General features: G+C 41.3%; 1 protein-coding gene across 2 annotated transcripts in view; it reads right to left on the bottom strand.

Moving 5' to 3' along the window:
- Positions 1 to 12,186, bottom strand: part of UNC5C (unc-5 netrin receptor C) — a 667,077-nt gene that overhangs the window by 118,629 nt on the left and 536,262 nt on the right. Inside the window, exons 6-7 of one of the 2 annotated variants that reach the window (XM_029597494.1) lie at positions 8,116 to 8,283; positions 5,600 to 5,764 (exon numbers count right to left, since the gene is read on the bottom strand). In XM_029597494.1, coding sequence (XP_029453354.1) covers positions 5,600 to 5,764; positions 8,116 to 8,283 — 333 coding nt within the window. The remainder of the gene's footprint in view (positions 1 to 5,599; positions 5,765 to 8,115; positions 8,284 to 12,186) is intronic. The other variant, XM_029597498.1, reaches the window with a different exon arrangement.

Raw genomic sequence — 12,186 nt, 5'->3', positions numbered from 1 at the left:
AAGGCAGATTCATTCCGCCACAAGGACACTGATGGTCCGCTGGTTCTCTCCCAGTGAGAGATGCCACCTCCTTCTAGGATAGCCAGAAAACGTATCAAAAGAAAGTTCTTTAAGGGAAAGAAAACACAGAAACCAAACCAAAAGGTTGGAAGGGTAGAAAAACTTCCTCCTCAGAGAAAAAAAAGGCTTCCAACAACCATGGTAAAAATAAGGAAAGGTGCCCTGTCTTCTTCACTTTACCCAGATCTCAAACCCAGAGAGCAGCAAAGGGACAGGCTGCCCCTAGGAATGTCAACCAAACATTCCATGGCGGCAGGGGTTTATATAGACAAGGAGATCACCATCCTCATGGGGGAGCTAAAACCCACCCAAATACTATCTCTGTTCCCCCTCTAAAGATAAAATGTTCCTCTTAATAGGAATCCATAGGATTCTCTCCATCTGCAGGCCATGACATTAAGGAGCTAGTCATATGAAACAAGGATAATCAAGACTGCCGAGGGATTAACTGGGGCCCTCCAGCAGCTGCACAAGGCAAGAACGCATACGGTGAATTAGGAATTCAGATAATGCAACACTTTCTTCTGGGCCAGTGCCTGCCACTTTCAGCATCTGTCTGTTTTGGTGTTTCTTGTAGAGCTCTGCACCTTATACACTTTTCCTGATTAAATTCCTTATTCTTCTACAGGGCAGTGTGCACTCTACAAATTATTATAACAGGAAAAATAATATTAATAATAATATACCAACTGATACCCTATGCTGAGGCCCCTATTCAGTCCCATCCTCTCCAGCCCAACCCAGCAGATTCTGACCCCCCTCCACTAGCCAGAGCACAGAACATTCTGATCCTACTTCCCAGCCTGACCCTAATGTACTCTGACTGCCAGCCCTATCCCAATCCGAATAAACTGTGACATCGTTCCCCAGACCGAGTCCAGAACTCTATTCCTCCTCCCTACCCTAACTCTGGCACACACCAACCATCTCCCCAGCCTGATCTCAATGCTCTCTTTACCCTCTTGTCTCCCCTCCTATTCCCTCCCACTTAATTTGAACCCAGCACTTTCATCCCCCCTTCCAGCTCAGACCTGACCTGACCTTAGCAGTCTTGCAAATTTCCCCTTTCCCACCCATGTCTGATTCTACCCAGGTCTGCAGCCCTCTTTTCCAGGTCACCTGTCACTGTGGCTCCATCTGGTCCCACAGCTCTCTGGCTTCCTGTGGCTCTGCCAGTGCCCACAGCTCCCGTGCCCACTAACAACCTATGTTCTTCACTGGTGGATGGGGTGTGCATGTGTGCTAGCATGCACATGACTCAGTAGAGATGTGCATTTGTTTCAAATGAAGTAGGAAATGTCAAGTTGGCCCTGAGATCAGATCCATAGTGACTTTAAAATGGTGCCAGTCTCAGGGCCAGCAGGTGCCATTTTCCTGTACGGCCATACAAACATAAATTCATACAAGAAAATAGTGCCGGCCGGCCCTGAGATTATCACCATTTGACATCACTATGGTGCTGATCTGGGTACTGATGGAGTTATTTTAGGCACCGTCCTGCCCCTTTTAATTTGCAGTGGCCCCCGCAGATGGGGTAAGTGGGGGTCGGGGTGGTTCCCAGCCCTGGCACCATTTGTTGGATTGGGAGAGAGGTACCAGAGGCTTCATTTTTTTCACTCATTTCTTTTTCAGGGGTTTTAAAAGTTTATTTTGTTTTGCCAAAAGTACCAAAATGAAATAAACATTAAACATAACGATTTTCGGAATTTAAAAAAATCTCCAAAAATGAAAAAAAAAAAAAGGAAATTACATTTTTTGGGCCTGCACACCACTAATGCTCAGCCCACCAGTCCCCATGCAGTGCAGCATAAGGACGTAACTTGGAATTCATGCCCTTACGCCCATAGCTCAGACTGTATGCCTGTGACTTGGAAGTCCTACATGTACACTCTGAGCTATGCATGTAGCTTGGCGAGCATGTGCGCAAGTTCCACGCTATATGCAAAAGGCTCCTCAGTGGATGATGGGGTGTGCATGTGTACTTCACAGAGGGCCGACAGACAAAATCTGGTGTGCTAAGTAGTTTATGTATTTCTATTCTATATAGAAGATTGTGGTATACCTTCATACAGTAATATACTGTTGGAAGACAAGATACATAAGTTAACTCAAAAACAAACCTTCCCAAATTAAAAAAAATAAATCATAACATGGCGAGTTACAATCAGTAACATAGGAATCAGTGGTAACAATAAAGTATAAAACCGACATTTGTTGACAACTTGCCAAATAGTCCAGAAATAGTATAGATGATTGATTCCTTTGCTTTTCATACTTTAAGATTATTAGGCATTTTTAATAGTCATATTATTTAATAAAATGATAGTAACTTTGAAATGTAAAGTAACCGGTATGTGATCTAACCAAAGGCAGTACAGAGAGATTACAGAAATAAGCAATAGATTATTTATGTCGTCGATGGTCTCGCAGAAAGAAACATTTCCTTCTCTTGAAGATAAGACATTTTGGGAGATGGACATCTATATGAGGTGCGTCAATACAACACTATACTTTCTGGCTATACCTGTTTATTAGGCACAATCCTGTGCCTGATTTAGATCACAGGAATGCTTCAGGATCTGAGAATAATCTAAACTGAATGGATCAAGTTCTGGGTCAGGATGAAACAAGTTTTCCCCTCAGGACAACCAATAATCCTCCTGCTACTCTTGTGCTGTCTTTCCACAGCTTTAATTTCCAGGTGCCTGCCAATGCAGCTGTCTAAAATGCACTGGGTTACAGGCTGATGGTTCTGTATTTATATTGTGATGATGTATGCAAGTTTCTTGTTATTTTAATACTTTGGTTCCTGTTTTTAGAAGATATGCTGCAGTGAGAGTTCTACAATGCTCTCTCGCCCTAGCTTGATGGACTCTATGCCAGGGTGCTATCAAGCTAGGGCAAAAGAACATTGTAGAAATCTCATCTTTGTGAAACTTTCCTCACTTCAAATGACGTCAAATGTTCACTGAGGTGTACTGTGCTGTTCATTCATCTCACTCTGCATGTAAAACTGGCTCCAAAACACTAGACCACCACCAAAACCTCACCTCTAGTTATTAGCTGGCCCTCCTATAGTGATATAAATAGTTGAATACTGTGAAGGTCTCCCCAGAGGTGCTCTCTCTCTCTCTCTCTCCAAATGCAATTTGCAATCTTTATCACAAATTGCATTTTGGGCATTTCACACAGCTTAACACCAGGAAAAAAAGGTATTTTATTTAGTCAGTTTTATATATCGATGTTTGGTGTTTACCTTCACAACGGTTTACAAATTCATTACAAAATCAAAAGTTAAAAGAAAATAAAAGCCTTAATGTAACCAAAAATTTGCATACAGTAATAAATTAAATCTAACAATGCATAAAATTCCTAATAGAAATCAAGATTAAATAAATCATTAGGCACAGTTATTTCCAGCGTTAAAAGTGTGCAATAATGCCCCTCATTTTCGTTAATCCTGCCCCTTTGAAAAATTTGCATTTGCGCCACGTGGTACCATAACTATCACATGCATTATCATGGGCATTAATGCCATAACGCAATTTGATGAATGACCCTGTTAATTTGCTTGCTTGACCAACTTAAGTGTACCAACATTTGAGGTCCTTAAAAGAAATCTGCACTCTTTGGGAGCAGTTTTTAAAAAGTACATGGATTGTTGCAAAGTCTGTAAGTACTTTTCCTTGTGGCTTCGTCTCCAGTTCTTATAGAGAAAGTAGGCACATGTTCTCCCTTTGAAAACTGCCTGGGGAAAAAAAGGTGCCTGCAGAGATTTGCCCCTGCTTTTCTGGCAGGGAGCCTGCCAGAAAGTGCATCTGGTGGACAGGGCCTGCTTGAATTGCACTCGCAGCACCAGACAGAAGGCACTTTGGCTGCTTGGGGGTTGAAGAGGCAGGACCTGAGACATGGCATGGGCGGCACTAGAAGCACAGCATGCACTTTGGCCCACACTGGCTGCCAGCAGTGGCTGGAAGCCTTAAAACGCTGCATCTGCAGCTCTGGAGCAGCTTTTTTTTATCAGCCTAAAATTAGGATGAATATTAGTTTAAATCCAATGGAAAAATCCAGGAGTTTATGGGTGAAATTTGGTTTAAACTGAAAACAAGGACCCTAAAGGTATCTAAGCACAAATTTAGTAAGGAAATCCCCCTCAGCTAAAAAGGAGCTTCATCACAAAAGCCCAGATATGTCCACTGGGCCAATGGAATGTCAACATATTGGTCTCAGACCAATGCATTTGCCTATGGCCCGGCCTTAAGAGAGTTAACTTGCTCCTGAATTTTGCCACATTAATAATTTCCTTTCATGTCTTGAAACTAAGAACACATTTGATTATATTTGGCCGCTAAGTGGCTCTAAGCTCTGTTCCCTAGCACAAAAGAGATTTTTGTTTTGTTCTTGCTTTATACATAGCACATAATTGTGATGCTTCTGAGACGGAAATAATTTAATCCTATGAACTCCAAGAATACAGTATCCTGTGTATTATCTTGTCTCCTCTGGTGTAATGGCTTATTTGTTGCAGACTTGCTTAGAGCAATATAATTCAGTCTCGGAATGAATACACATAAATGTCACAAAAAGAAAAGGCAGAAAAGAGAGAGAGAGAGAAAGAGAGTATATAATTTGGGGCGGGTGGGGACGGGTGGAGATCATGTTTGTTGGACACAGATTTATATAGCATGAAAAAAATCAATCTTCTCGGCAGTGATGGAACACAGAGCAGGACTATAACATTTATAGGAATAAACAGAGTTGTAAATAAAAGCTATTAAAACATTACAATCAAACTTAGACATCAAGGGAACAACAACTCTTAGAACTACAAATGTCTGTCTTCTACCATATTTTTCAGTACGGCAGTTAAATATATATATCAAATACTGCTCCAGAAATGATAAGCAGAACGTATGCGTGTATTGTATATATGGCCAGAATGGAGTTCATATTTGAATTGTCCTAGATCCTGCTGGAGACTTGCCTCACACTCAGTAATTACAACTACAAAAATCACAATAGACAAGTTACTTCAAAACACGATTCCCACAGGACCTTTTCCTTGAATTCTGTTTTGTTATTACTCTTCTAAGGGGCAAAATATCTCTTAGGAGCACCTACCAAATCATACATAACAATCTCAAAATATGCTTTTTCTTTTTTTTTTTTTTTTTTTACAGTTTCTGAAAATGTTATCTAGTTTGCTTTTTCTGCAAGTTTACATATCAGATAGGATTTGCTCCCTTGGTACATTCCTTATGTAACTTGAAAATGCAGGGAGGACATGCACTGCAATGGTCAGAAGGAAGATAGCCAAAAAGTGCTATTCTGTTTGGGCTCTATCCGGAGCTTTGCCACTGGCACTCTGCATGACTTTGTGTAAATTATTTAACCTCAAGCTGCATAAATATACTTAAGCCCTAACTGAGCAATAATAATAATAATAGGTCAGCGAGTTTTCATGTTTTTTCCAGTTCTGCCAAATCTACGTGTGTCACGCCTCCCTACCCCCAAGTCATATCCACACGCGGTTGCTTACTTTGCATACATAACCCATCCGTGCAGTTTTTGGACTGTAGAGTAGGACCCTCGCAGTCCTTCCCACCATTCTTTGGTATTGGGTTGGTGCATTCTCTCTTGCGCCAATGGGTGCACTCTGTCCCACAAGTGGACCACTTGCTCCAGCCTGTCCATGCACCATCCTCTGTCGAAAAAAAACAAACAAACCCAGAAAGACAGGGATGGTAACTTTAAAATGAGCGCACGTTCACTCACATAAGCACATATGTGGACGCCAGCACACACATACGGTGGAATTTAAAATTGTAAGGGCAAAAAAAATAAGCCTAGGGTGCATGGATGTGCCCTTAATTTTAAGTGGTTATGCGAGGAAACGTTAATCGCGTATCTTTCCTTAGGACTTGGCTTTTACACGCGCAAGCGAGCACATTTTGAAACATTCGTGCGTGAAGGAAATAACCAGTTTAACCACTTTGTCCACCAGTTTGCCCACTCTATCCCTAGGTCATCAAGACCCCTCTGGTTATTCGGCCTGCACTTTCCTCGGTTTCCCCAGACCCCTCACCTTGTCAGCTTTTGGCTGTAGCGAGTTTTTTATTTTAGACTTACACCTGATAAAGAGCAGAAGTAAATATGCGCAGGTAACAGCCTGACGTGCGCTGCATTTGCTGGATTTAAAACCGGGATTTATGCACGTGAATGTTGGCTCTGCCCTGGAATGCCCTGGATGCGCGTAATTTGCTGGTTTTAAAATCAGAGCTGCTCACTCTTGACCCATATACTTGCGAACAGGGGCCATCTAATGCGAGCATCTCTTTTAAAATTTTACCCTTCAGGAGGTAGAACAGTTAATACAGATACACTCAACAAAAAATGTCAGTTTTGTGAATCTACTACTTGTATTGATTGGTAGATATGTAAATCTACATGTGTAATACTTGTAGTTTTGAGATCTCCTGGTTAGCTATTTGAACTTAAGATTGATTGCAAAGTAAGGGGGACATTTATCAAAATGCACTGAGGTGTTTTCACATGTGATAGCACCTTTTTTGTAGTGGTGATGTCTCCTGAAAGGGCTGTTTTAGTAGATTTGGAGGAGAGAGAGAGAGAGAGAGACTAGCCATGATATCCTCTCCCTAGATAGGTATTTGTATCCCTATGGGAGGCCCCCCTAGTAACTCGAGGTGAGGTTTAGGTATTAGTGTAGGGGGTTAGGGGCCACTTTGACATTCAACGTGAGACGTACGAACAGAACAGTGCTCTCTTGTGAAGATTTAATGACCTACGGAGAGAGAAAACTCACCCAAAGATGAGATTTGGGCAATGTTCTCTCCACCTAGCTTGATGTTACCCAAGTAGAGAGTCCATCAAACTATCGCATTTTGATAAATCCAGGCCTAAGTTACTGTTACTTAACATATTTTGGCCAAAATCATTTTTAGCACTCACTTCCACTTTATTTTCATGGCTTTCAAGAGATCCAGGTCTTTTGCTGCCCAAAAGGTGAATTTTCAAAATGTTAACGTATGTAAAAATTAGCATACATGCACGTAAGTAGCATCTGTCCGCACATTCTGTATTTTATAAAAATCCAAACCATGTGGGTTTATTTTCACTTTTTCGTGCAAAGATAAGCACCTAAGAAAGGGGTGGTCTAGAGGGTGTCCCTGGATAGAGTCAAGAGTTATGCACATCAGTTGTTATTTTAAAAGACTTATGCATGTACATATGCCAACCTACTTGCATATCTTTTGCACCTGCTAATTATCTTGGCGTCAGTAATAATAAACATGTTTATTGTGTAGTACTGACTGGGTGAGACGTCTGGGTGAACTGGGGAGAGTTCAGGCTGAAGAAACAGAAGGGTCTTGATGACCTGGGCAAGACCTGATCAAACTGGTGCACTAATTTCACTCCGGTATGTTTTAAAATACACTGATTTCCACATGTAAATCCCGACTTACACAAGTCCTGTTTTATTTTCACATGTAAAATATACACATATATTTTTGAATAGGTGGGTAAGTATGCACATTCAATGCATGAGATACGTGGTTTCAATACATTGCATACATTTGCACACTGTCCTACATACATGTTATGTTGTGGGCAATCAAACATTTTATGATTATAAAAAAACTATGGGAAAACTACGTGTGGCCACATACATGTGATATGCCACTCCGCACAGTTGTTTGAAAGTTATCCTCTAAGATTTGAAGCTTTCAGTGTTACTCAGATCTTTTACATCACATGGGGTTAGTTCATGGCCCAAAATTTCTGCAGCAGTAGGATTTCATCTCAGATTATTTGAAGCACTCTGTGTCCTGTTTTATGTATTCATGCAGTGTAATTAATATTGCTCCATTAAAATGCTGACTGCATTAGTAAGCAAAAGCAACATTCTGGGAACGTAAGCTCCTGGACAGAGCATTTAACAGCCTATCACAGAAAGTTTACTCAGGGAAGTAAATCCACATATTGTCTCTGTGTGCCCGTGTGTGAGAGATACATGTCCCTAAGAAATGATTTTACCTGGGCACATTGTGGTGCAGGTTATCTTCTGGACACTTTGACCCTCGCAGAAGGATCCACCGTTGAGTGGGGCTGGATTGGTGCAGGTCCTAGTGCGTTTCTGATAACCTTTTCCACAGCGATTGTTACACACAGACCACTCCGTCCAGGTAGACCAACCACCGTTGACTGAGGTATGACAGACAATAAAAAAAAAAAGCACGTTAAGTATTGAAAACAAATGTTAAAAAATATCTTTCAAACACACTGAAAAGTGTGGTAATTGTTTTTCAGTAATTTATTTGCTACATCTTTTATTCCGCGAGCCCCATTTTGTTCACCATGGAATACAAAATAGCATTCATAAAATCAATACACATAGCTAAAAATGCTAATTAATATGCCAGGAGGTGGTACCTCACCTCTCATAGCTGCTAACCCAGTCAGAACCAGTAATAGAGGAGGGTCTGAGACTTAAGTATCCTGGGCTTTCTTTAAGAGTCACTGGGCTTTTTATTTTTTCCTGGTTAAGCATTATTGTTTTCCCCTCCTCCCTCTACAGCTCAGTCATTGCTCTGATAGTCCTCGGTAGGGAGCCACAGGTTAGAGCTTTCTTCAGAACCCAGGACTATGTGCTCTAAATACCACCTACAGTTGTCACTTTTGCAGAACTGCTGGGATGCCCTCCTTCCCAGGGCCTGTGATCACTGTTTCTCACAATGATCCCAGAACCTACTGGCCCACGAGAAGAGACCAGAGTGGATGCTGAACAGGGTTTTCCACTTGGCAGCCTCTGAGCCATTAGGCCAGTCGCATGTGTCTTCTTTATACTCTGTTTTGTACAAATAAGAATAGGCTTAGAGAGGATTTCACAACTATTGTTTCTTTCAGAAATCTGCTTATAACTAAGTTATTCTGCCATCTTTAATCACCGATTATGAAAATTTAGTAGAAAGGATTGCTTAATCTGTGCCACAGATTAAACAATATTATTAATCTGAGATGTAAAGTGAAAAAAAAAAATTCAAAATTGAGCATTATTGTGCTTTAGCTTGTTAAAACACTGAATTTTATTCCATCATTGCAAGGTTCTTAAATGTCATTTGTAGCTGAATTCTAAAATTTGCTCTTTTAAAATGCCAGTAAACAGTCTCAACAGTAAACTGTCTGAGTAAGCAGTATGGACTTTATCTACTATTTGGGATCCTGCCAGGTACTTGTGACCTGGATTGGCCACTGTTGGAAACAGGATACTGGGCTCGATAGTCCCTTGGTCTGCCCCAGTATGGCAAGTCTTATATTTTTATAATTGCTAGTATTAAAATTGTGCAGTACTGACACAGGAGATCCTTGTTGTTCCTAACAGGTACATTTACTAAGCTGCAATAAGTGATTAATACATGAAAAAAAAATGGCATTTATCACGTGTAAAACACTTGTTTATCGCATGATGATCCCTTATTCACGATATTGCACAATATTTTGAAAAAATCTTCACCCTATTGAAATGAGTTGCTTTGCATGCATAACATTTACTAATGCGTGCAAAGGGGCTACACCTATGTGAATAAAGTAACACGACTGGCCGAAGCCATGTCATTTTCCAAACAGCGCCAACTGAAGAACTGCAGTTCATTTTTCCCCCGGAACACTGGGACATTAACACATGCCCCGATGCTTCAGGGCTGCTATTTTTAAAGGGGCTACGCAATCCAAAAATAATTCTCCCTTCTAAAATGCCAAAATGCCCCCCCCCCCGGGTTGTGGGCAAAGCCATGCCCACCCCTGCCATCTGTTAAAGTGGCTAAAAAAAAAAAAAGTAAGAAAATAGAAAGAAGTGCCATGAGATGACCACTTGTCTCCTTTCTAAAACCCCTCCCCATCCACTAAAGTGAACCTCCTGCTCCAAAGATCCCCCCTGATGCAAACACCCTCCACCCCCCCATAGCAACCCACCATCTCCACGGGCTCCCCCCCTTTATATATAATAATACTCCCTGGTAGTCTCCTACCCCCTCTCCCTATCCCTTGGACAGCCCCTTTATCTAAAAAAGGTAATCTGGTGGTCCAGTGGTGGTCCACAGCACCCCCTAGGTCCCTATCATGCCAAGGCCTGCCGGTGTTTTTTTTGCCAAAATGGTGTCAACTTGCCTGGGGGCCTAGGGGGTGTTCTGGCCTGCTACGGGGACCACCAAGGTACCTTTTAGGTAAAGCGGGTCCAAGGGGCAGGCCACGAGACACCAGGGAGTCTCTTTAATGTTGGGGGGCCCACTAGACTACCAGGGGGGTCTTATTCCATGTAAGCATGGGTGGAGAGGGCTGCAACCGAGGGAGGAGGTGCTTGCATCCGGGATATTTGGAGCGAGGGTTTAATTTAGTGGAAAACTGAGTGGTTTTGGAAAGGAGGACATCACCACATGGCACATAGTCCCAATCTTTATTTATTTATTTTCCTTTTGGGTTGCCGCGACAGATAACGGGGGGAGGGGAGCAGGGGTCTCCTGGGGGACTTTTTGCACTTGGGGGGGGGGGGTGAGAGGTTTTTTTTTCAGCATGTGTGGCCCTTTTAGAAGATGGCGGCCCATGTGAAGTGGGCCACCATTGTGCATTTTTGCTGCTTTCCCCATGATATTTTTTCTTGTGGAGTTTTTTTCAGAGAAACAATATTGTAGGGAAACTGTTGCAATATTTTCCCAGGATGGACCAAATATTGTGGGAACACCCTCGCAATATTCCCCCCCCACGGGCATAATAAATGATCCCTTAAGACTGATTTAACCACTGTATATAGCTTTCTGATAGCCAAATGAGAGCTCTTTAGCAACTTCTATATCAGCTTTTTGTACAGGTTTCTTGACCTGTTTGTTTGGCTTGATTAGATTTTAAGCTCTATTGAGCAGATATTATCTCTATGAATTGTTTGTACAATGCAGCGTACATTGAGTAGCACTAAAGAAATGTTAAGTAGTAGTAGCAGTAGTATTAGTAGGTTCTTTTGTGTGATACATTATCAGTTCTCCAGGGATAATCCAGCAATACTAACTTGGAACTGCATATTCCCCCATCTCGCTCCCCTTCTGTCAGAAACTAACTTGCATTCCTCCCTAGATAGCTTTAGTATGTTACAACTAACTTAACCACACCAAAATTAAGAATCCCATGCAATTCAGTCAAAGCCTATGTCCAAGATTCCTGGGATACCAGTGCCTTTGGTTTGGTATTTCTATATTTTGAGTCCATCATTTTGCCTTCCTTATACAAATCCTGCAAATGCATTTAGTCTGAATTTTAAGATCTGATTCTGTCAGGATTACTAAATTACTGTCTCTCTAATAATGTAATTCCAATATAACTACATTTCTCTCTAAATAGTCAGTACTGGGTGTCATGATGCATAGGAAGCAGATTTTAGGGGATACCAGCACTAAAGATGATCTCACACTTATTCTGTTTACTGACTGATGTAAATTTGATTTCAGCTGAAATGAACTTTAATAACCTGTTTCATCTTTGATGGACATCCAACCTGCAGAGAAACTTGAAGAAAGGAAATATAAACTCAGACCAAAGAAAAATGGCAACACGTCTGAATAATTCCTTCCAACTGTGCAAAATGAAGAAACTAAGCTACCTTCATTTATTGCTTTCTTCCAGAAGGTACAGTGCAAAGTGCAGACCAAATCCAGGATGCTCTTTCGGATGCATCAGATACCACATAGCCTCATCAAGATGAAACAAGTTCAAATAATGGCAGAATCATCCATTAATCAATCCCCTTTCTCCTCTTCCTACCATCTGTATTCTTTCTTTTCTTAATCTGGCAAAATTACATTAATTATTATGTCTACATAAATATTTGTAGTCACTCAGTAGTATATCAAATTTGCTTTGCGATGTTAGTTGAACCTGAGTCATCATTTTTGCGTCAGTTCCTTCTTGATAGGGCTGGTCCTTACACTGTAAAAATAGTTATTACAGTGTCAAGCAACAACCCGGTATATATTGTGTTTTTCACGTTCTAGCTTAAATAAATCTGTGACAACCCTGTGTTTAAAACACTTCCATCAAGGCAGCTTACGGGCCCTCTAATTG

The sequence above is a fragment of the Rhinatrema bivittatum genome, chromosome 1 (assembly GCF_901001135.1).
Source record: "Rhinatrema bivittatum chromosome 1, aRhiBiv1.1, whole genome shotgun sequence".
NCBI lineage: Eukaryota > Metazoa > Chordata > Amphibia > Gymnophiona > Rhinatrematidae > Rhinatrema > Rhinatrema bivittatum.
Note: the sequence above shows the minus strand (reverse complement) of the source record. Positions and strands in the feature narration are given on the sequence as shown.